At 37.0% G+C, this 26,200-nt stretch overlaps 1 protein-coding gene across 5 annotated transcripts in view; it reads left to right on the top strand.

Moving 5' to 3' along the window:
* The window catches only part of TRAPPC9 (trafficking protein particle complex 9), a 508,539-nt gene that overhangs the window by 164,410 nt on the left and 317,929 nt on the right, over positions 1-26,200 (top strand). For all 5 annotated transcript variants that reach the window (XM_037379008.1, XM_037379006.1, XM_037379007.1 and 2 more), the window contains one exon: positions 17,163-17,305. In XM_037379008.1, the coding sequence (XP_037234905.1) occupies positions 17,163-17,305 (143 nt within the window). The remainder of the gene's footprint in view (positions 1-17,162; positions 17,306-26,200) is intronic.

Raw genomic sequence — 26,200 nt, 5'->3', positions numbered from 1 at the left:
GACTGTCTCTAATCTCATGTTATGGGCTTGAATGCTTGGTAGTGGATGGAGTACCCCTTCCAATTTAGTATTAGAATTGTTTCTGTTGGAAAGGATCTCTGGAGATGGTCTAGTCCAATACACCCGATCAAAGCATGGTCAGCTAGAGCAGGCTACTCAGGGCCTTGTCCAGTCAGATTTTGAGTATCTTCAAGAATGGACACTTCACCAGCTCTTTGGGCAGCCTGTTCTAGCTTTTGATTAGGCTAACAAAAATAAAGCTCTTCCTTGTATTTAAAGGGGATTTTTTCTATTTAATTGGTACCCATTTGCCTTCTCCTTCTGTTGGAACCCACTGAGAAAAGCCTGGCTTCATCATCTTTGGTCCCTCCCATTGGGTATTTATACACATGGGTAAGATCTCCCTGAGCCTTCTCTTCTCCAGGCAGAACGCTCCAGGCTTTCTCAGCCTCTCTATTAACGTGTTGCATGCTCAAATTCCTTGGTCATCTTCATGACCCTGGGCTGGACTTGCTCCATTATGCCCATATCCCTCCTGTATTGGGCAGCCCAGCACTGGACACAGCACTCCTGATGGGTCTCAGCAGTGCTGAGTAGAGGGGAAAGATGCCCTTAACCAACTGGCAGGACTTTCGTACACGGCCCTTCATAATTCAGCTTGAAACAATCAAGTTTGCATGCTTCAAGAGCACTCCACAATGTGAACAAAGGCTTAGTAAGTAAGAACAGGTAGGAGGGCTGCCCACAAAAGGACCTTCCTGATCCAGACAAACTAAATCCTGCAAATGCACCCATAAAGACCTACAGTGGATTATGCAGAGTTCATACAGGGACACCAAGGTGGACTAATCGAAAATGTGAAAGAATATCATACTCACGGGGAATGTATTTACAAAGCTTTTAACGTTCTGTCTCATTCTGTTGGTTCTTACAACTTCTAAGGGCCTCTTAGGAGAGAGAGGTCTAGATAGAAGTCTATCACAAAGGTTTTGCTGACTTGAGGTCCCATCATAATTTTGTGGTTAATTTTATCCTGTGGTATTTTAAACTTGAATATTTTCTTTTTAAAATTTGGTGCCTGCTGCAGTTACCTTGCCACACTTTTAGTACCAATTATTTGAAATACTACATGTAACTCTAGTTAAAGTTGCATTTTTCAGAACTCATTTGGATTTCTTGTCTGCTTTGGAAAACTTGATTTCCTTTTTTAAATCCATATAGCTTCTTTTTTCTCTGATGTGTGTTGAATGCAGATAGGTTGCCTTAGGCAAACAATTACAAATAGACCCTCAAGCAGAGTCCTTAGGAATAATTTACAGTTTTCCTATATCAAAACTGCGAGGCTTATATATTTAAATTGAGTTCTTATGTGTCTTTCTTTCAATAGGAAAAAGTTATACTCATGTTACTTGGTAAAAATAGATTATAAGTTGCCAAACAGATTGTTTACCATTTGGTGTGATAAAATTAAAATGTTAGAGATGGACAAGAACAACTTGATTCTTTGTAATCTTACTATTTTTTTTAAAGCAGGTTGTAACACTTGTCATCTAGATGCAAGAATATGTAGACAACTATTTATGCTACATTGTTGCTTGATTTTGAAAGCAAGTTTTTACTACTATTTATCTTCTGATGAAGAGAGTATAATACAAATATATTGGTAAACAGGTTTTTTACTTTTAAATGTTACAGTTCCTAACTGTATTCAGTAAAACTCTGTGTAATAGAACATGGATATGTAATACTCAGTGTTCATAATTTCTCCTGGTAGCAACTAAAAAGGAATGAGCCTGTGAATCGGAAGGGAACATGTTTTTTAGCAAATAAGAAATTGAATCATCACCTGATTTTAATTATTTAGCTTAAAGTGGAGTGGACATTGGAGGACATTTGAATGGCTGAAATCACTATTTTGATACTTTCAATAACCAAATCTAATTTTCATGTAATTAGTCCTGTCTTTTAACTCCCCCCAACAAACTTAAGAGAAGACATTTGATTTGGTTTTGAATGAAGCAAAGCACCATCATTCAGCTTGAAGCAGTTTGAGTAGAAAAATAAAATCACGATTCTATCATAATTTTTTAATTGCTTTTTTTTTTTTTTTTTTTTTTTTGTCTCAAACCTTTGTATTTTATACAGACTTGCTAATACTGGATTTCTTTTGGCTATTAACTATTGTGTCATCGAGTGGGATCATACCAGAAATGATTCCTGACTTTTAGCCAGTGTTGCTGCAGTAACTGGGAAGTATTTGGCCTGTTTGCATGCAAGTACACCAAGCATAGTGTCCTGATCTGCTGTGGGAAGTGAGTGCGTAGTACAGGATGGAGCAGGTCAGGGCTCTGTTCAGTTCTACATACAGTGTGCTCCTTCAGTCCTGGGGGCGTCGTTTGCTTTCACAGAACTGCTCAAAATAGGCTTTAGTTAGTGGTTAGTTAGAATATCTTTAGGCTAAATAATTCATGATAGGCTATCAGGTAGGTGTCTGACCCTTCTGTTTAAAATGAATCCCTGTGAATTTCTTTGCATCTTGTGCAGTAGTTTTGTCATTCGAGTGACAAATGGGACGGATAGATATTTTGATTTTTGTTATCATGGATTACATTGATTTGCATTGACATGGTTTTTACATTGTGCATACATTAACTTGCCTTTTGGCCAAATGATTACTTGAATGTCTGTAAAAAAAGCCAGTTTTTACTAAGATTTGCAAGAATGAGTTTATAAGGCATTCTTTTTGTTCATTTTACAGAAATCACTATGTTTATAGTAGTGACATTTTTAACACTTAAATTTAAGATGATACTTACCTTCATTTTAAGACAAAACAGGAGTATTATGATGATATTTAGCAGTAACCTTTTAAACATCTATTCTAATTATCATAACTCTGTAAGAACAGGGAGCTAGAGAATGTCAGTGCATTGTCTAACCAGGAATATGACAGGATTGTTGAATTGCAACTGTTGAAAGATACACACAAATAGCGTTCTGTGAGAAGAAACTTCCAGATTGTTTCATATTCTTAGCATGTCTCATTTTTCTTTTTTCTAAGTAAAATTAAAAGTTGTTAAAGTTGGGTTTTGCTTTTTTGTTTTCCCAGCTTAGTCATTCATTCTTAGATAAGGTGAAGACGAAATCCAGCCAGGCATTGGTTGTAAAGGAAAGAATTAGTCAATGTATGCTTATATGAAATAGTTTTTCCATATAAGCTGTTAAGAATTAGCACTCTTCCCAGTTATCTGCTTTTGGTTGTCTTTTTCCATAACGCAGTTATTTCTGTAGAACTTAATGGATGGTCAAGTGGAATTCACAGAAGCAGGATGGTTTTGGTTTAGGATTTAATCAAGTATGAGTAACAGTTGGAACGTTCATGATTATTTGTCTGTTTTAAACCTCTGAAGTTATGAGTCACTGTTTGGGAGTTTCCTGCTGCATATTTATGAAGTTCTCTGAGTGAGCTGACTCAGTGTGTTTTTAAATAAGCATTTGTAATCCTTTTAAATGTGTGCTAACCACTTAGAGTGGAAATCAAGTTAGCATCCCTAATAAAATCAAAATAGTGATTTAAAGATCAGGTACCTTATATCTGTCTGTCTGTCTATCTTTCTATCTATCTGTATATATACCATAGAATCATAGAATATCTCAAGCTGGAAGGGACACATAAGGATTGAGTCCAACTCCCTTCCCCTTTTAGGACTACCGAAAACTAAACCATATGTCTAAGAGCATCATCCACATGCTCCTTGAATATGCTATATTTGTATATAAAATGTGTATATAAGTATCTTGCAACTATCTTTTAAATTTAAGAATTTGTTTAGGTTACTTCACCCCTGGGGGGATCCCTAGAGAGTAAAGTGGTCACATGAGAAAGAGTATTTTGCTGAAATATTATTTATTTGTAAGCAGTTGTTGGAAGGTGGGAGAATGTTTAATGCTTTTGACTGTCTCAGAGAAAAAAGGAAAGAATCAGAGACTTTCCTGTTCATAGAGGAAGATTTTCTGTTCCTTCTGTTAGAAAGTAGAGACTTCTCGTGATTTATTAGCATATGATGGTTTTAGATGGTTTTACAACTTAAATTCTAGAATTAGATTTGTCATATTTCCTTCAGCAAAAGATCTCTGAATCGGCTGATTCTTGTTAATGGTGAGTTACTGGACCTAATGGTAATGACCTCCAGTTGACTTTTGAGAATGTATTTTGTTGGAGGGGGCAAACCAAAACGGGACAACATGTGTCAAGCCTTTTTTAAATGTTATTTTTATAGGATGCTCTGATGCTTTTAGAGCATAATTGATCTATGGGAAGAATACAGATGTGTAAGTAGTGGCAGCTCAAAAACAATGATGGTCCAAGTGTTGTCGAAATTGTGAGATCATGCTCAGAAATCAGTAAACACATTCTGCAGGCTAGTCTGACACACGCTGTTCAAATTGTCAGTGACGAGCCTTTTGTAAATCTGTATTTCTGGGAAAACAATCTGTGATGCCTTTCATCTGCTTTAAGACCTTTGCCTTTGTAAAATTTACCTGGTTTTGTTGTAACATCACAGCATTTAAAGTGTGTTCTCAGCCTTTCAGGAATCTTTAGTGCAGGTGGGTCTTGGAGCAGGCAATGGTGCTGGAGCCTGTTGGCACGGACCTGGCTGAATTACGGAAAAATGGGATCAGCGAAGAGAGGAAATGAATTTTAGTGTCAGCTCTGCTTCTGATTTGTATCTGCAATTATCTTGTTGTGTTTACTGAAGAGCTAAGTCCAAATTCCCTGTATTGGGGAAAAAACATTTGAGGAAATCCCATACACTGAGTTTATTAAGAGAACTGTATGTTTTAATAATGTGAGTGAATGCTTGGTTGCTTGGCATATTAGCTTTCACGTGGCATGCCCAGTGAAAGAAATAAGATGCATTAGAATGGAAAATGTTACTGTTCTGCAACTCTAGGACCCAATTTCTAGCTAAACTATGGGACAAATTTAATTTCTGAATCCTTAGTCCCTGAAAATTGATTTCACTATTTTTTATTCTGTTAGTTTTTGTCATCATATTAAGAGTAGGAATTTGCAATGTTCATTCCATATAAAATTCACTAAATCAGTGGTAAATTTAGCTCAATAACTTTACTGATTTTGAAAATGATTGTGCTACTAGAGCCTCTATTTCAAACCCAAGTAGCAGCTGAAAAATCTGAAGTACTCAGTCTTCCATATTTATATGGTAATGGCTGTGCTGAATAAACAGATCTATTGATTAAGTTGTTCAAGCATTCGTGTTTTAAAAGCTGTTTCTTCACTTGCTCCTACTTTTGAACAATCGCTTAATTGGGCTTATCCCTTCTAATCACAGGAATTCCTGGGGGGGGGGGGGGGGGGGCGGGGGAAGGACTGCTTAACACAAGAATACCAAAGAGCTCTCACATAAAAATCTAATTACTCACTTTCAAGGACCTATTATGTGTTTTAGTTGATCTTTTTTTTTCTCCCTGATTTGCTGCTTGCATTATTTCTTTTTAAGGTACTTCAGCTATTGCAAAGGAGGGTTTGTTTTTATCTTTTGAGGCTGTATTATTTTTGTTTAAGTACAATACAGCAATGTTATGAATAAAAAGTATATGAATAGGCAGTGGAGCCGGGTTCTTCAGACTGTTTTGAACAGTGAATGGATTTGAGATCTTCAGGAAACCATTTGTACTTTTTGTGTGCCCTTTGTATGGGATGGATTTGTGTGTTGTAAAATAGAAACTCTAAATTTTGTTTACTTGGGTCATGGTGGTGGTCTTGGACCATAGAGAGATGCATGTGACCCGTCTTTGGGACATAATCTTCTCTGGTGTTTTAAAAGTTTGTGAACTTTGTATTGTCATTGGGGAAGCTGCATAACTAATAAAATTACTTTACTCGTATTACTGGTAAATATAGTAAACCCAGAGCAGCAGAGTTAATAATAACAACAATAATATTAATACCAACAAGAACAACAACAACAATAATAATATGATAATGATGTTGGTGATCATGTATGTTTGTTGGGATACTGATGAAAATTATTTTTATGAAGGGCAGTCATGGTAAGCAAATCTGTCAGATTTCTTTGAAGCATATGCAGAGCTCATGAACAAAGGGAAAATCATGGATACTGCTGGCTTGATTTCCTAAAACACTTCCAAAAAGACACTCTGTTTTGAGAGAAACAAACATGCTGTGAGATAAAAGCGGAGGCCTCATCATGAGTCAAGAGCTGGTTCAAGGTAGGATGGATGGCCTGTATACTCACTGAAAGGTGGACTTCAGCCTAATTTATCTGGCTCTGTATTGTGCCTGTGCATGCTCATAAAGGATCTGGATAACAGGGTGATTAGCATTGTGTCAAAGTTTATCAAGGGTAGCATACATGATAAACCAACTTTTAAGGATTACAGGCTTATTCTGTGATAGAGGTGAGTTGTTAAAATTTGAGGTGAAGATCTGTATTGATCCGCGTGTGCTTTGTGAAGTAACTCACATGAAGAAATGCAGTCTTAATTCCAAATACACAACGATGGGCTCTGAATTAACCATTGCTATTCAAGACAGAGATCTTGGAGGTATGAGACATTCTGCGAAGATGTTAGTTTAATTTGTAGCAGCAATGCAAAAGGCAAATAGAACATTAGGAATAACAGAAAGTAAAGGGATAGAGAGCAAACCATGAAGTTTCTTCTATGTTAACCCCACTTTGGGTGCAGCCTCATCCCCTTTTCTCACAAATGACATGGTAGAAGTAGAAGGAACAGAGAAGGGATGGGCTAGTGTTGAGGAATTGTGAAACAGTGTGGAAGTGTTTGACATAGAAAATTTAAACTGGAAAACTTCATTGCGTTACCCAGAGACTTCAGGTTTTTGCATATGAGCCTATTTGGGCTTGGTGTTGTTGCTTTGATTTCCTTCCTGGGTGGGAGGGTTGGGGGAAAAAAACATCACGCTCACACTTGCAAACGTTAACAGTGACATACACCTTTCTAAAATTCTCATTTGCTTAAGTCAAAATACATACTGAAAGGTAGTACTTGACTGCTGAGTGTGCAGTAGCAAGATGTGGTGGATAACAATTATAAATAGTGGTGTGCTTGCTCTCTCAAAAGTGAGAGATGACCTGCTTGCGGATGAGTAGCAACATTGATCAGATGTGTCATTTTTAGCTGGGGAGTCACCTGTGCAGCACTTGTTTTTGTTGTTTTTCCCTGGTGTTCTTTCTGGGGTTGTGACTGTTTTTATACTATCTTGTTATTTCATTTATGATTTCATGACATGTGGAGTGTTTATGCTAGATGCATGTTCTTTGCACTGTTATGGCCAAGTAGTGAGAAGTTATCTGCCAGCATCTTGTGCCTTCACTCTTGGGGACTCTGCCTACAGGGTGTAATAAACAGGTTTCATTGAGGAAATCCATTCAGTGATGCTTCTATACAGCAACCAACCTGTTACATAGCCACTGCCGGGAGGACCAGGCTGAGTTGTTGGTCTATGTGGAGAGAAATTTCCCCTTCGAAAGGTGTGTGTGATTTGTTCATCAACATCTCTCCCTGAATTTACTCTCCTTTTGTAGCTTCCTACTTCAGAATCAGGGCAGGATTTTGGAGAAGTTATTGAGGACATGTGATGACTTGCCCCTGCATTCTTCCAGGTCCTACAAGAAGAGAAACCAAGGGTGCCTAATTTCCTAACACATGTTTGTTTCTGAGAGGTTCTGCAGTTTAGTGTCAGTAGACAGAAAACTCTCAATGGGAATGTTCCACATAGAAGTTACTTGCATTTAAATTATTTTTAATCTCTCATCTGTGTCTCAGCCAAGAGTAAGATTCTGTGATAGCTGTGGTCAGCAGTGCTTGTGTCTAAATGGACGGAGGTAAAAGCTTTGAGGCAGTTAAGAACGTGCATCAGCCACCTGGGCGTTCGGCTGCAATAGTACTGCCCTGGAGGCCTGGATGCAATTTACCTTTAATTAAAGAAAGCAGAATTCTGTGATTAATATTACAAGAAGAAATATGTGTTATACTTTGTGAATATTTCCAGAGGGGAATTAAACTCTAGGAAGGAATAATGTTCAGAGGAATAATGCTGTATGCTCCTAGCTTTCTTCTATCTTTTGGAAGTAACAGCTTGTGCTTTAGCTAAAATACAAACACAAAATAGCTTGTGAAAGCGTGGCTACAACAGCCAATTAGAAAGCGCACAGTTTAATGTGAGATGAATGCTCTTCAGTAAAAGATTGCTGTCTATTGTATTTTATCTGTCAATCTATATATCTGTTTGATAGGATGACCTTTGATTCACCCTGTTCATTAATGCGGAATAACTATAGCATGCCTGCCTTTAAACTTAATATTATTCTGCTCACATCTCCATTCTCATTATAAACACGGCTATTTTTAGCTAGCACAGATTCAGAATATGCCTTGTAAGCTTAAGGGGGATTTATTGAGCTCCAGTGTGTATTCGCTAGAGATTCCTTGTTGAAGCTTACTGATTTAGGATTGAGGAGGGGTAAAATGTACTATTTAATTCCCAGCATATGCCTGCAGGAGCTATATTTAGCTTCAGCTACTTGTCATTGCCATTGTGCTATTTTTACAAAGGGATGCAGCAGTTTCATTGTTCAGGGACTTAACTAGACATAAATGTAGATGGATGAGCTAGGTAAACATTGGCATACCACAAAAATTGCTACTGAAGGTGAGTATGCAGTAGGTGTACTTGAGTAAAACTGCACTAAAACACAAACACAACAGGCATCTTGTTCAAAAGATTGATTGTGTAAATTCACCTGATTAACACATGCTAAAAAATATATTTAATTTTGCTTTAGAGTGATAAAGTAGTTTAACAGGAATAACAAGGTGGGCTTTGTTTGTATTTGTACATACAAAGGTCTGACTTACTGCAGTGGCACAATGTATTTTGTTACTTAACCGGTTATTAAAAATTTTATCCTAGCTTTTGTAGTTGACACTTAAATTTTTAGTGGAATACAGAGGAAAAAAAAATCAGTATGGAGAATGCTTGCTGCAGTTCAGTCCTAGAGGATGATTACATATGCACTACAAGATGATTACATATACATATCCTTTTTATAATGCATGTATTGGGGCTCTTGCTGTCAATTTCTATACCATTTGGTGCTTGAAGGAACAGTATCTACTGGGAAAGTCTCCTTTTCCTATCTGCGAAAATTAGGAATTCTGCCTTGATCAATTAAATATTCCAGTAGATTTAGATATGCTTCATGATTTGCATTCAGAGAAATGTATAGGTACTTTACTTTCTGTCCTTTCCTGGCTGTTTACTATCTCCTTAAAATACAGGAAAAAAAATCGTATCATTTATAAAGATACAGAAAACCTAAAATATATTTTGTGTATCAGAAAATCAGAAAGGGTGGTGGTAAGTGAAAAGACTAATATTCTCAAATGAGAGAGAGCAACGAATGCATCTCTTTCTGCAAAGTTGCATTATAATCACTGTGTACTCATTCCATCGATTATTTTGATGTAACAATTCAACTTACGATATAATTTACTTTTTATGAACCATATGGTGTTTCCTAGAGGTAGAAAATTTTAGATATGGTTGTTCATGTATTCCACCTATGATCGTTGTTTCTTACTGTGGACCTTGGGCAGCCTGATATTTGAGCTAGACACTGAAGACTTTGAGGAGGACTAAATTATTTTCAGTTTTGGAATAATACCCAGCTTGAAATAAACCTTGTGTGGTAAAGGCTCAGTGCTTTCCTTATCACAAATTACATACTCTACTTCTCCTCCCAAATGTCATTGCAATACCAGTATTTCAAGTAGAGGAAGGTCTGGAGTGTTTGAGGGGATGACGTGAATTCCTGCACGGAAGAAGCTTTGAAGATAGCAACATCTAAGTCCCTGTGGTCTGAGTTTTGCAGTAAGACACTGGTCCAAAAAGTCAATGCTAAGAAGCATGTGTATCTCAGAAACCATAAAGTATGTCACGAAAGCTTTCCGATTTCAGTTATGTGGTGCTTTGCTTAGCTCTCATCAACAGAGTAATAAAAACACAATACTATTGACAATTAGGTGGAGTTTTTTTCTATTAGATTGGACATTTTTGTCCTCCCAAGAATTATAGAATCTCTAGGTAGTCAGCAGTTTCTCTGCTTTTCATCTCTAGTGGGGTGTGGGGGTGTGTTTTGCCTCTTTTTTTTTTTTTTTTTTTTAAACACAGATTTTATTCTTCAAGCCTGATTTTTTTACAGAATTTATCCTTTGTCAGGTTACTCTGTGGAATCATGGACTGTAGGCTTAGTGATGGGAGACAAGCAAAAATCACAAGTATTTGTCTTTTGTTAGACTACTGTAAATTAAAACTCAAGGAAGTGATAATCTAAACTGGTTTTCATAGGCAAGTGAATATATAGGCGGAGATGTGTGCATTTCTAAATGCCAGGACTGAATTTTCTCATGAGATCAACCCTAAACATAGACAGTCTTTACATTCACAAATCAGTCCAGTTGGAAGCTTGACGTATTTTGAGTCCCATCTTCCTTGATTTCAACTACGTAGGCATCTCCATTTCCTTCCCAGTGCTTACGTTCTGGTCTTCCCCTGAAAAAAGATTCAGCAGTGTTCAGTGTACTGCGTTTCTGTATGAACCATGTTGCTGGAGCAGCATATCCCATGTGTTTGGATTCAAAAGCTGGCAGTCTCCAAGGCTGGACATTTTTTTGGGGTTGGTCCAGTAATGCTTAGGCCAGGTAATTTTTATAGTAAAGATAGGAAATTGAGGTATGGAGCCACATATAGAAAGGAGGATAAAAAAATTAGTCTGACCATGGCAAAAAACCCACCTAGTCCACTCTGTGGCAACGGTGTGCCGTGTGGATGGGGATAAACCATGCGGCTTCTCAGTGTGAATGAAGGTGAGCAAATAAGACTGGCCTGAGGCAGCAGGGAGCATGAGAAGGTTTGAACACGCCATTTGGAACCCTGGTCCGCAGCCTGAAGCATCACAAGGAGCCTGTGGGGCTCTGCCAGTACGACAGCCCTGCGGAGAGCTTGGCCTTGTAACGCAGAAGCAGCGAGGAAGCGCTGGCAGGGCAGAGGCCTGAAGGTGCCACCAGCTCTGCATCACTGCACCCCCCCGCGCTGAGGCTGTGAGGTGCCATCCTGTCAGCCACCCTGGGACTCTTGAGCACGCTTTTGGCTGGCCACCTATTTGCTGTTGTTACTAGCAAATTTATTGCTAGGGGTTACCTGCTGCTGTTGAAAAGTGTGTGGTTAATTTGAGAAATTTGCTTTCTCTTTCACACTGCCAGAGAATTTAATTAGTTAGTTAGGCAGCTGAAATTCCTGGTCTGTGATTTATGTACACAATCCTCAAAGCTCTTAAAAAAATTTAAGCATGGCACCCAATGGATGAAACTCAGAAATTAATTTTTTAGAGAGAGGTATGCTGGTGCCTTTTGTGAGATGGAACTGGTGAAGTAGTGCATTTTTATTTGTCTTTATTACTGATAAATATCACTGATTGCCCATCAGAGTTGAATATGGGAGTGGAATGGTCAGAGAAGGAGAAGGAAGGAGGCAGAGAAAATTTAAAAAAATTGGAGTTTATAGTCTGTTTAAGGAAAAATCCCACCCAAACAAATGAGAAAATAAAAGGAATCCTATGAGAAAAAGGGCTGACAGTCAGAAAGAATGGCGAAACACTCATGAATGTAGGAAGCACGTCCTGCTGATGCTAATTTGTGTGAGAAGCAGATCAGGAGTATGATGGGATTTAGAAGAAAACATGTCTACCCTTGAGCAAGTAATATTTTTTTTTTTTTTTTGTTAAGGGAAGGTATATTTGAAGATTGCACACCGAGAATAAGTTATTTTTCAAATTTCAAACCCTAATCCCATGAGAAATTATACTGATTAGTAAGAATTGTTTTCTATAAGCAGTTCAGAAACTAAAATGGAAAGGTTATATTTTGACGTTATATATTTTTAGTCTGGTCCTCATACTGCTGCTTGTTTGTGTTTTGTTTTTTCTTTTTTTTCTTTTCTTCCTTATTAAAATGTTGTATCTTAACGGGCAGCCTGCAATGGTGTGTTCTGGTATTTCTTCAGAGCTTTTGCAGTCAGTATCTGCAGAGTCTCAGGAGCAAACTGCCTGTAGCTAAGTACTGGCATTTCATCTTGTATTAAATGTCGAGATCTACTTAGTTTCATTGCTACTATACTAAGGGAATTTACAAAAGACCTGAAAATGTGAGCCTTTCTTACAGAGTATGATTTGTTAATTTAATTAGAGAAGCCACTGATATTAAATACTTCAAAAATTAATGTTCCAGTTTGGAAAAAATCGAGGACAAAATTTTGCTTTGCTGTCTGAAACACAAAATGCAGTATTTGTTGCAATGTGGTACTGTAAGAATAAAAATGAAATGGAATCTTCTGGTTCTTCCCGTAGCAAGATACAGGGATAAAATCAGTTATTGCTAGTAAAATTGCTTAAGAATAGAGAAACAAAGAATAAAGAAACAAATCTGCTATGCAAAATAGACGATGTAAGAATTAAAGCTGGGAACCCCTGACCTGAACCGTTTCCAACTTTGTAAATTTTATAAAACAAAAAACTTAGATGCTTAGAAGTATTTTTCTGCAGTGAGGGGAAAGTATATGACTATTTTATTGACTGTTTACTCATTAATAATATATCACTATAAATTTGAGTTTCCTGACTACTTGTGTGTATCGTTCTCATTGTTGGTCGTTTCTTTGTTGACTATAACTAATATAGCTGTTCAGTAATTATTCCTGGTTTTTAAGAGAAAATGACTTTCAATGTTTTTCATATCTTGAAGGATCTTTTTCTTGTAAAAACAGTTTATGAGAGTTGCTAATATTTTGTGTTCTTCTATGGAATGTTTATTTTCCTTTACCTGCAACATATAATGATTAGTGTCTCTGCAGGTGGATTCTTATATCCCGAGTTATAGATACCTCAACATACTTCGGTCCAAGCCAATTTTTTGAGCTAAAATAGTGTTCTTTGCTATGTACAAATTTGAACAGTTTTCTGGGATGAGGCATCTTGATGGGGATATTCAGTCAACCCCCTGACTTGAGCACAAGCATACAGAAAGGGTTGGGCACCATATTTGACTTCTCAGCACAAGAAATTCCCTTCATGGCTGCTCTTTCCCCATTCATGTGTGTGTTTCTCGTGCCATTAGCTGTCTTGAGGAGATCTGTTATCAGATCAGTCATGTTCTAGCTTCTGTGTAAGTAGCAATATTCTGCAGAATTATATAGAAATTCTCTTTAGATTTTACTCTCTCCTTCTGGGTAGGAAGTACTATCATAGTAGTTCAGTAGAAATAATTGGTCTGATATGTAGATTGTAATTGTTTGAATTGGCAATTAAAAGTCGGTATACAAAAGGTATTACTGTTCAGACAGAGTCACAATTGAGGGATTGGCAGAAGGGTGCTAACTGCTGTCACTTAGAAAAATTCAGTGTCCAACTTTTTGCTTTTCATTAGCAGCATAGTACTCAAATAGAAGTTCTTTTCTAATTTGGCTTTTAATTCTGTTATGAAAGTGAATATGCAAAGGATTTCCAGGAACAGACTGGAAAGAATGATTTTTTGTTTGTTTTTTAAAAAAAGCTGGCACCGGCTCTATGCAGAAAATGTTTGAGGACAACATGTGTGAGAGAAACCAAAATGAGACTTTTTTGATAGTTTTATCTGTAAAATACTTCTTGTCAATATAGTAGGTAGTGTTAATGTCTGGTGCTGTTGGTTAAGGATCTTGTCACCTGGAACTTAGACACAGAAACACTTTCATTTTCTTTCCTTCACCAATAGAAGGAAAGACCAAAGAAACAGTAAAAAAAAAATTATCAATCTAGAGTCATTGGATAGGTTAAACAACTTACCCATATTTTTACTACTGAGTTTCAAGAATGGAACTCTGCTTAAAAGCAAGAATCCTTCCCGCCTAGTCCGTAGATATTTTGAATTCCAGATGTATTCAGTTAGTAATAGGCTTCTTTTCCTTATCTCCCTGTCCTGGGAGGCCGCCGCACCCAGTCCTTCCTTCATTTTCTTTTTTATGGATCGTCCCCAGGCACAATCATGTTTGTAGTGACACCTTGACATTTCTTTTTGGTCTGCAGTGATGCAGTTCAGAGAAATCTAATAAATTCTGTTGGTATTTGTAAAGATTAATAGAATCTGCAGCTCAGTCTGTTCGTTGTGTAGGTTTGACAAGGCCACTGGAGTAAGTGTACAAAATTATTTAAGTCGGGAGCTGTAGCACTTGGATCGTTCTCTGCAGGTGCTGTGGGACAGAGTGGTAAATTGTTTTAAATTGGAGCTTTGTAAGTTTATGAAAGTAGGGTGGTTTTTCTTCCTCATCCTAGAGATAGAAAATCAATCTTTCCTATATGTGTGTGAAGTCCTTTCCAAGGTACGTGTGCGTGGAGGGATTTAAAGGAGATTAAATTTGTTGTGGTATTTTTTTTTTATTTATTCTGTTCATATTATATGAATCCTAAGCAATAAAGCTTTCTCTGATCACCTGAAGGCTCCTGAAAAAAATTATTTCCTTCAGTCATGCACTGCCCCTACACATATGTCTACAGTCCTGGTGTAAAGTCTGCCTGATGTTTGATCTTTGTGTGTGTGTGTGTGTACATTCCTAGGAACCCTGCAAATTATCATGGCCAGAGAAGAAATACAGGTTTGGATGTTCTGTGGTTCTCAGAGAAACTGAAATTGGCTTTTGTCCTCAGTATTGAAAGTCTGAAGTTAGACCTTACCTTGTGGGTGAGATGTCCTCCTGTTGTCTAGATTAACAGAAGACTGTTGGGTTTTTTTCTCCTCTTTTCTAGCATGGTATGTGGAGGACACACAGTGTCATCAGCAAGTTTTCTTTGACAAATTCCTTACTACAACAGGGACCAAGATTATGAAGATGCCCTTGAACTCCCCTGGGCTTATCAATGGCATGCCTTGGTTGTATTTTTTAGCCTTTTTTTGTGAGTTTTTTGTTGTTGTCGTTTGGTTGGTTTTGTTTTTTGTTTGGTATAGGATGTTATGAAGGGTTTTGCATCTTGAATGATAATGCTCTGTGACCTTTAAACTAACATTTATTGCATATTTACCTGTAATTATATGGGACTGGGCTGAATAAAGCAGCTTTGTGGCATAGTCCTGTGGAGAATGAACCATGGATCCCTATCACAGTAGCTTTCCCGAGCAGGATACTGTATTACAGCTGCCATACAGAACATACATAGCTAGAGTTTTCACAGATTTCCTAATTGAAATTGAAATCCATTCTCACATTATGATGTAAGTAGTGTCAGATCCCTGGACTTAGGGTGTCTGGCTCTGATCTTTATTAAACAGTGCAGATGGTTAATTAGAATGAAGTATGTTTTGAATGGGTTTGTGCTTTTTTATTTTTGTATTTAATATTGATTAGCTCTCCTGATGTAACATAAACTTGAGTTCATTAACTACAAATTAGGAATTGATATAAACAGAGTAGATGGGTATGTCCACAGTGCCCAGTGAAGGTTTTTATTTGCATTACCAGATGACTCTCATGAATTTTAATGAAACTAAATTTGAAATTAGAGTTAGTCCGCTTTACTTAAGAGAAAGCTGGAAATAGGCAAAACATTTAAGCGTGCATGTGCAGCAAAAAGTTAAACTCTTGATTTTGGTATTCTTTAAATGACTAGATTAGGGTTACTTTAAAAAAATGATTGTATCCTTGTTTCTGTTCCTTCAGCCAAACTTAGAAACAGCATGGTATCAAACATAGATGTCTTTTTGTAAGTTAGAAAATCCTAGACTGTTCCTTAGAGCTTCTGAAAAAAATTAACAGGTTTCATAAATTGTTTTGTAAATCTGCAGTTGAAAGGGAGAGTACTTTAACTGTCTTGAGGATTGATGACATCTGATAAATATTTGGTTTCCTAGATAAGTTGTTGACTTGAGGTTTGGTGTTGTGTTTTTTGGTTGTTTTTTTGTTTGTTTGTTTTTAAATAATTAGCAAAAAAACAATCAAAGAGGAGAGATAGCCATGGTTTCTAAATCTTTTTAAGAAACAGCTGTCCTTCTAGACATAGGCTTCAGCATAATCTGGTAATGTCCATGTTAGGGTAGAAGTCTGTCACTATCTCTGTCCTTTCTCTGAGATGTGGCAATAGCAGCTGCCTGGGGACCAGAATAAAAACGGAGGGGAAAAAAAATATCCATTGACATTTCCCAAACACTTGTCTTGCTTCCAGCAGATTTCAGGATTTCAGGAATGTAAGGAAAGAAAAGGTGGTGCATAATTTCTTTGGATGAATCAAAGGTTTCTTCTGAGCTTGAAGACTGATGATAATGTGGGGACTGGTATGCTGGGAAGCTTCCCACATGCTGTTCATTAAGGAAAAAGTCACAAAGTCTGAAATTTAATCACAGAAGTAAAGGCTCAGTACTACTGAGTATAATGCATAAGACTAATGCTAGAGAATCATTCTTATTTTTACTACTTGCTAACCAATCATGTTCTATAAACTGATCGTCAAAGACAGACAAGGTTCATGTACTAGATTTAGTCAGCAGTGTTGTTTTATCCATTAGTTAATGGAGGTGAGTTTACAATGAATTCTTGAGAAACCAGATACTTTTAGTTTTGTATAATCTTCATCTGTCCACACTCCAAAACTTCAAAGGCTTTCCATTTGATTATGAGGGTAATGAAGTGGTGAATATTTGTCAAAAGTATGAAAGAGCATATCTTGTGATAAACCCTAATGTCTTCTAAGCAAAAATAAACTCTTCATTTTTTCTATGTTAAATGTGGTATGGAGAGGAATGATATGAAGGGAAGTCCAGCTAACTTTGTTATGTACTCTTCAGTTTTTGAAAGGATTAGGAAAAAAAACCCCAACTGTTCACCTAAGGTGCCGTTGTTAAATTGCCCTTTTGTTTTTTTAAGATAACAGAATGGATGGTTTAGAAAAGCAGATTCTTGAGAGCATTGAAACTTTGTTGGTAAATCACTTCTATGGTCTAATTCAATTGAACTTGTGAAACGCACAGTAATGAAACATAGCTAATAAGTAATTTACTTTTTTTTTCTCTAGACGCTGGAAGCCATTTTGAATTTTAAGTACTCTGGTGGACCAGGACATGTTGAAGGATATTACCGGAACCTTTCACTAGGCCTTCACGTAGAAGTAGAGCCATCTGTTTTCTTTACACGTGTTAGTACCCTTCCAGCATCAAGGTAAGCTTTGTTTTGACTCTTGTCTGTTTAACTTACTGTCTCTGTTATATTGTCTAGAACTTAAAGACCATGCTGGAAATTTACAATAACATCAGCAACATGTAGGTAAAGAATTACATGAACAAATTTTTGAAATTTCTCATATAGGAGTCTAGCCTCCTTTAACTGCAGGCTATGATTGAAGCAATCCATGTGCATTGGACAGTTTCTAAGGTTTAAACATTTTTTCATGATGGTTTGTTTTACCAGGGACAGAATATCTCCTGTTTATTGTAAAATTTGATGACTTCTTTCTGTATCTTGTGGCTGTTGTGGTGGGTTGTGCATTACAGTATTTTGTGTTTGTCTAACAGAATCGTACCCAAAATGCATGATTGTCTTTGGATGTGAGGAATTAATTGTAATCATTCTCTCCTTTAGCGCTTCCTTTGTCTTGTAAGCCACATAGTAGATTCACATATTGTTGTGATTTTTTAAAAACCACGGCAACACTTGATGGTGGTCAAATGCCACACTCATGAAAATGTGATTGCCTAAAATTCATCAGCCACTGGGTGCAATCAGGTTTAATTTGTATGGGGTTTTTTTTGGATAAAATTGTCTTCATTGACTGCTAAATACACAGTTCCTATTCTGTGTGGGTTTATTAATTTTATATTGCTTTACATACTGCTTAAGCAAAGCAGCTTTTGGAAAAGTTAATTCTGTAAGTTAATGATTTTACCAATCCTTAATCAATAATTTTTTGTTGGCGTATGTTCAGCTATGTTTGTAGTTAAAGACTTCACAATCTTTAAATATTTGGGATATATTCAAACTCTGGGAGTTCCAGAAGTGGCCTTTGAATAGCTGTCATTCATACGATGAATAAATGAGCTTGAGTTTGTTGGGAAGAAGGAAGACTGAGAATGGACTTTGTTTCAGTGCATAAGTACTTCTGGGGTGTAAATATCAAGGAGGAGAAAATGCTCTTTTAGACGAAGGATGGAGTTAGTACAAGAAAAAATTGTTAGAAATCAGATAAGAGTATACTATTATTACAAGTCCCCTTGTAATAATCAGCAACCAACTAGCTAGTAGCAGGATTATTGAAAAGAAAGTGTTGTGGGAGCAAGCATTTTGTTTGGTTTAAATTCTGAAATTGATCAGTGCAATTACGCAATACTACTAATAGTTGAGAGTGAACTTAATTGATCCAAGCGGTTTCTGTTGGTACCAGGACCTTTTTCATGGTGGAATTTAGAAATAAAACCCAAAGATAGGCAAGAAGGGAGTATAAGCCTGGGAGATATGGGGATCATATTTCATTTTCAAAGGCAAGAAATGAGTCACCAGTATCATCCCATTGCAGAAGTGTCAAAGGATGCAAGCAAAATAGCTTGCAAAACATTGTTTCTTTTGTTCCTGTGAACAAAAGAAGTAAAATCTCAAGAACTGTTTGGGGCTTGAACTTGGGAAACATGAAGAAAAGTGGACAAGCTGGAGAAAGTCTAGAGCAAGAAGAGTGTTAAAATCTGACTTAAGCTGAAAAGTTAGTTTAAAGAAACTCTCGGTCTTGCTGAAGCAAAAGAGAAGACTGTCAGGGGACTTAAGGTTTTAATTACATAAATGGCACTTCCAAGAGGTTAGTTATCTGTTTTTCACAGCAAGTAATACATTAAATTATGACCTTTGCATATAGCAAGGGAATTTTAGGTTAGGCAAAGATAATGAAACACTGAAATAGTTTTTGTAAAAAAAATTTTAAAATGAGACAGGATTTTTTTTTTGAGTAGATTGTGTTCAGCTCCTACACAGATTTAGGTCTCTTTTTATGGCTTTATTGGTAAGCAAGTTCATTAAGCATTTTGCTGCTTGAAAGTATGGCATGACAGGCATAATTTTATTCTTTTAGGAATAGTGCTCTAGTAAGGTAGATCTAATGCTGCTTGCGAAGTCAGAACGTAGTACCCAGAACAGCTGTTTGCAAAATGCCGGGAACTTTATTAATGATGTTCAGAGTTCGTCCCTGCAGCGGCACATCCTTAGGCCTTTGTAAGGTTTTCAAGGAGTAAAAAGTGATATTTCTTTATCAGCCTGGAAGTACTACAGCATCTACTTTTCAATTGTTTTCAGGAAGATTCATTATACAGGTTAAAATACTCAGTTTTCATTGATTATTTGCATGCATAGTCCTTTTTGTTCCTTGTCATAGGAGCCTTGCACTCTGTGTATACCGCTAGATGGACAGGATGACTGCTTTTTGGTTCATTGCGGTTACTTTCCTATAGTCACAGAGTAGCTTGAGTGTGAAGCTGCCAAGCTTCCATAACAGCTCCAAATACAACATAATGCTTTTATTTGAAACTCTTGTTGGTAAACTGGTTTTTTGTGCTAGGTTTCTCCAGCTGCGTTTTGTGTAAGTCAAGGTTATCCTACCCCTGCCTTGTCAATCTCTTCTCAGGAATTTATTATATGAGGAAAGTATTTAATCCTGAAAACCTTAAAAACAGATTGAGGTGCTAATTCAAATGTAGAATGTATGTGTTGTTCAGCTGTGTACAGTTCTACAAGTCTTGTAGCAGCAGGTGCTGTATATAGTAGCTCCAATTCAGCCAAGTGCTTCAGCTCATATTGTATGCATGTGATTCATTCTTTGCCTGTTCATCATACTGATCAGCGTTTAAGTCAGTGGAAACTTTGTGATTTGCTGATTGGGGGTGGAGTTAAAGATGTGACTGCTTTTAATTAGGGTGCCTTAAAGCTTTACTGAGTTGAGACAAAATACTGTAATATTTAAATTTCTGCCAGAAATGTTTTATTGCAAGACCTGTCAAAAAGCTATTCAAACCTATTTTTCTTTGTTACATTAGGTACGTATTGTCTGCTAAGTCATGATTGCATTTTGTTTTAAAGTGCTTATTAGCTCTTGCTGGCTGTTCCATACAACAGGCTCGGTCAGTAACACCGCTCCTTTACTCTTGTGCTTCCCTGTGTAGATTCTCCATCAGAAGGGGTCACCTGTCATGTGATGCTACATTTTAGAGTGAAAAATAGCAGAAATAAGTCATCATCCAGGCTGCTAAGGATAACTATTTATCATTAAATGAAACAAATTTTGTTTTTTGGCTGTTGATAATCTCTGCCAGTATCTGAGACTTGATAACAGCAAATTATAAGTCAAATTTTGTACTTGCTCAGTTAAAATATTGAATATGATTTCCTTTTGATTTACTGCTGAGATTTCATTGCTTAAATTCTGTCTGAGGTGCTGAGCTATTTTTGTTTAGTCATTATGAGAAACTGTGTTTTATAATTTACCTTCTCAGCTGTCATTTCAGAATGAAAGTTATCATTGCTTTCATTTTATGGATTGAGTTCTCCCCCTTTCTTTTATGTTTTTATTGTTTTTATTTTACATTTTACCTCAACACAAGTAAGAAACAATAGTTTAATAGCTGCTGGGCTTAAAAAGTCAAAGCAAAATAAAAAACTTTAAACATTGATTCTTCCCTTAGGCCTTTACTGAAAAAAAACAGGAAATGTTACTGAAATCACTTTCTTCCCCCCCAGTTGTAACATAAAGATTATGGTTTATGTAAAAGTCTTCCAAACTTAATTGGTATTTTTTTTATTTAGCTGCTTGAGCAGAGAAGCATGGGAAATATCACTGCAACAACTGGGGACTTCAGTTTCTTTTTTGTTTTTCTAAATATATAGCCAAAATTGTGTCTTCCACTTGTGCACAGCGTTCTGCTTTATAGGGAGAAGTTTCATTAACTTCCTCTTCAGTGTATCTTAAGATAGATTTAATCCAGACAGCAGGTCTTTTTAACCTTTATCTGTGCTGGTCTGTAGAGGAATCTGTGGTTAGCTTGATGCAGCCCTTAACATGCTGCAGTGCCTAATCTGTTGCCTAATTCTGATGCAGATACCAGCTGTCCTGTCAGAAGAGATGATGTTCTGTCAGTAAATGGTCGTCACCTGCTCCAAGGTTTTTCACTGTGTAGATCAACCTATGCTCACTCAGTTGCCTACATCTGAAAAGACAGGCAGAACAGCTTTGTGCTGGGAAATTGTTTACCTCTGATCGGGTTACCTGTAATCCTTGATGCTGCCTGTTTATGCTTGCAGGGAGATGATTGTCCCATCAGGCATAATCAAGAATGTAGGTGTCTGAAGCAGCCCTGACATAGGGTATAAGAGATAAGGAGTGAATGTTGAAAGTTCTCACAGTCTGTCCCACAGCTCAATGAAGGGATTCAAAGATCCAGTTGCTTAACCATTTATGTACCATAATATGCAGATAAATCTATATAGTAAAATTGTGTTCGTTGTCTTCTGTAATTGGGGATACCATGTTAATTGATTCCTTATCAGTTCTTAGCCCCAAGACTACTGGTGTGATTGCAGGCCTCAAAACAGTTCAATTACCAGGAGATTATAGACTGCCAGCAAAGGTCTGATGCTAACGGTTCAGTGTAAGGGAAGTGTTTTGTTCAGAGTTTCATGTCATATACCTCTTGATTTTGACACACTCTTAGCTCTAAGAAAGTCTGCAGTTGAAGCTTGTGCTAGCTCGATTGTCTTGGACTATCTCCTTTATGCGTGTTGATGCTCTCAAAGGCATTATCTGCCAATTTTGGTGAGCATTGAATGTCCTCCTTTATTGCCTTTATGAAAGAGCAGAGAGCATGCCAGAAAAAAAAAAAATACTGCTTCACTCCTCACATTTGGTAAGATTTCAAGTTAATGTGTGCTCTGTATGCTGTGAGTTGCCTGTTGGTCTCCTTGTGTCCCTTGCCATTATAGCATCAGTACAAAAGTGTCTAAAGTAAGAGCCATCTACAAAGGTCGGAAAATCTTGGTCTTGCTTATATCAAAGGTAGTGAGGCAGTCTGAATTTGTAGATGAAGTCAATCCACAGCGCAGTAGGGATTCTGCCTTCACTTTTGGGCAAAGTTCAAAAGCCAGATATGTAAGACTGTTCTTACCTGTTAAATTTACAAATTCAAGATGATAAACAAGGTATAGTTTTTACTCGATTTTTGAGGCAGCGTCCTTCCTGTTTTAAAACCACTATACAGCTGATGAAACATCAGCTGTGGATCTCTTGATGAGTGCAGAGGCTGTGACTCTGTTCTTGTAACTGAGTCAGAGGACAAAAAAAAGGAACTGCAGCAGCTCAGTTCATATAACTGTGGGTTCAAATTAATTTTCCTTTGTACCATGAATGTATATTATTTCATTAATTGTTTTGGTTTTGTGAAGAAGGCATCAGCTCATAATAAGCCTGCAGCATTCTTCCTAGTCTTGAGACCTTTCATTGTTTTATATTTAAAGTTAGGATCCAGTTTTTCCAACTTGGTTTCAGCAAAGTGTTTAGAGCCTGGAAAAGAACAATCTTGACTATGTTGAGGGTTCTCAGGAGATCCTCAGTTCGGTGGGTAGAACTTTGGGCCTTAATGAAATCAGACATAATTTTCAGAATTTCCATTCTAGTTTCCAGGGTTGCCCACATTTTCAGTACAATAAATTGCAACACAGCCTCTTCAGCAGTCAGGTTCGGGTGAGAAATTCTGATCATTATATATTTACAAATCATACCAGGGAAAGAGTAAACAGTATATATCTTCAGCTGTGCTGCAAGAGACGTTTTTGTTACACAATAAGAAAGTTCGGTAGCATTTTCTGAAACACTTCTTGGTTTTATATACCAGATTTTTAAATTAAATGTTCACATTTGCTACATTCAGCGTGAGAATCAGCTACCTACTGAAAGGCAGCTGTTTCTAGTCTTCTGTTTTGCAGCATTTCAGTGTTTGAATGCCATAGAGCTTTGAAGAGTGGAGAAAAACTCTTGTTTGGGTGCTTGAAGAGCAGTCAGTTTAGTTCGGAGGAGGGCTAAGTTATGACCTATGTAAAATGAATGAATGTTTCTACATGGAGAAAATAATTAGTGTTAGATGTCTTTCTAGAATATATTCTTCATTTATACACACACCGTTGAGCTCAGTATAGATTCTGCTGCGTGGGAACCCATGACATGTGGGAGGTTACATCCAATAGTTAATTCGTCTTGCTAACCTTAAACTCTGCTAATGGTATAATGTTGCAGTGGGTTCACAGAAGAGCAACAAAAAGTAGCTTACAGATTGAGAGAGTTGATTTTTGAGATCAAAATGTTAAATATGTACAGTTTGGCATACAAAGGCGCGAGAACATAAATCTGCAAATATTTATAGATGTGATAGGAATATTTAGCATAATTGAAAAGGTTTACGACTGGAGAAGTCAGATAAGGACAGTTCTTGGAATAAGTGAAAAGACCTTTAAACAGTAAAGTGAATAATCTGATTTAATCATCTAGAGATTTTAATAAAAATCAAAATTGAATTAAAGAAACCGTATTGAAAACAGAATAGCATCAACGAAGATGCTCTAGAACATTCTTTTGCTACTCTGCTCTTTGTGTTTGTCAGTGGATTTGGGAGAAGAGGGTTATCATCTGGCACGCCATTGCCTGTTGTCATTCCCAATGCTTCTCGCTGCTTTCTGATGCCTTGTTTTGAGTAGGGATGCCGGTTAAAAGAAAATAGAAAAGAAACATACAAAAGCGAGGATTTGAAAACACGCCATGATTTCAGTTGATGGGAAAACTGAGCTGAGTCAGGATGTAGATAACTTGCCAGCCCCTCCTGAGTATTTCTTGTTTAAACTGACTTTAAAACTAAGCTAGAAAAAGAACTGCAATATGATTATTCACTGAAGTGAGCTGTCATTACAGCATGGCAGCTGCATCTGGTTTTTAATACTGTGTTAAATGTTACTGAAGATTATCCTCTGCTGTCATTTCAGAGAGGATTGGAATAGTAATCAGGATACCCCTGAAAGAAATGTCTAGATCACAGTGTAATTGTCTCTTGCTTTAAGGTCCCATGGCCCTAGTTTTGTGACTATTTTGGGAATCATAACTAGCATTGCAAGATTTCAAAAATACAGCATGATTCATCATGCCACTAACTTTTGTTTGTGTTATATCCTGAATTCTGCAATAGAGGATAACAGAAACTAATTTATACAATAAATCTTCAAGACACTGTTGAATTCAATTTTCAATTAAAAATAGTTCTTACTTTTTATTATTTGAAATGAGTACTGACTTAAATTTGCACGTTCCTCTGAGACCTTCAGATTATAAATCAATCAACTGAAAATGTTTCCTTGTAATTCTAGTTTTCACCTGTGCAACCTTCCGATGTACAGACTGTTGTGTTACTTAAAAAAGAGAATCTTGAATGTGAAATTTATGGTATATTCTTCTAAAGGAAACATCATGGACAAATAAGAAAGATCATTGACATGGCAGATGTTGGCACATGTGTGATTTTCAGTGTTATTTGACTTAGGCTCTGAAACTGTTTGACCCAAGCTTATTTCTTTTCTGTTAGCGGTCGAAATGACAGCTGAAAACAAGAGTTTTAAAGAACTTTTGTTCTTTATCCTGGTGTCTATTTACAGTCCTGTACAGGTTTAATTTCCCTACATTTAATTTTGACTTTTAACATAATGCAATAATTTCTGTATCATTCCATTCAGAAAAGACAGATGTTGCGTTTGTGGTGCCTGCTGTATTTTTCTGGCTAATCTTATATTTTATTTCCTAGGGAGATGAAATTTATATGATCACTTTAAGCTGTTTACCCCTCTCCCTTAGGTACATTTAAACTAATTTCAGACAGCTTGAGGAAAAAGTGAAATATATTCCTGCAGATTGGTAACTGGACAGAGAAGAGATATCCTAATTTAAGTCCCAGTGAGGAAAGGCAGAAGCAGGGCATCAGCAGTTACCTGCTTGGTTCCCTGTGCCAGCCAAAAACATTGCGCTGCCCACTGTGGTTGGTGGATGGGTGAGAACGTTTGGGGAAGGGGGGTTGTATGATGAGGAGACAGAACGTGGTTATATGGAAGTTGAGATTTCTGTGGTGTGATGGTGTATTTTTCTCCTGTATCTTCCAGGATAATCCACAGAGTGGATTATTTGGGTTTTGCGGAAATGGGAAGCTCTGTACTAATTCATGTTGTTTTCTTAAGTGCTTGTAAGTCCATAAGTATATGGAATAAAATGAGATGACGGTTTAATTTTTTTGTGTGTTAGTGTGTGATGATACCATGCTATCTCAATAGATGTTCTGGAGGAAAAACCACCAAACCAAAACACCCAAACACAAACTGACTTATTTTAGATCTGTTTGACCCAAATTTTAAAAATGAGCTAATAACAACAAGAAGACCCAAAACCTCTAAAAAGCTGGGAAGCCACTGATGACCCTGCAGGTTGTGGAAATGTTGAAGATGGAGTTCTTTGCCTTCTCTGGGATGAACTGTAACATCTACTTAACTAGTCCTAGAGAACTCAAAATCCACTCAAAGTGCATTTTTTCCCCCAGTAACTCACCCCATACCTCCCTCCCCAGCCCACTAAGTATTTAGTGTAAACTATTACATGATGGTGGATTGTTTGGAATAGGAAGAATAAATTGTGTAAATGTGGAATAATGTTTCCCAGTTCCAGGAATCTGTTGGCTTATGACTGGTATTTCTCAGTCAAAAATTTCAGCAGACCATTATGGTATCTAATTTAATCATCTTTAGATCCATTTATGATTTTGAACAATTCAAGTTTTTTAAAAGCTTACACACTTTCTCCCCACCCCCCAAAGTTAATTTACGTAGTATGGAGGCCAGGGTTAATGGTCTAAGATTTACTCAATTGCCATAAAATCCTTAAAACAATATGATGTTTTGATATTCTCTGGTAGGGAGCTTAGTTTAAGCAACAGATTGCTGACTGGATTTCTGTGTAGTAGTTCAGCAGAATCATATTGGAGTTCCTTTATCACACTTGTGTATGAT

This window comes from Falco rusticolus, chromosome 3 (assembly GCF_015220075.1).
Source record: "Falco rusticolus isolate bFalRus1 chromosome 3, bFalRus1.pri, whole genome shotgun sequence".
NCBI lineage: Eukaryota > Metazoa > Chordata > Aves > Falconiformes > Falconidae > Falco > Falco rusticolus.
This window is presented reverse-complemented; position numbering and strand designations above follow the sequence as displayed.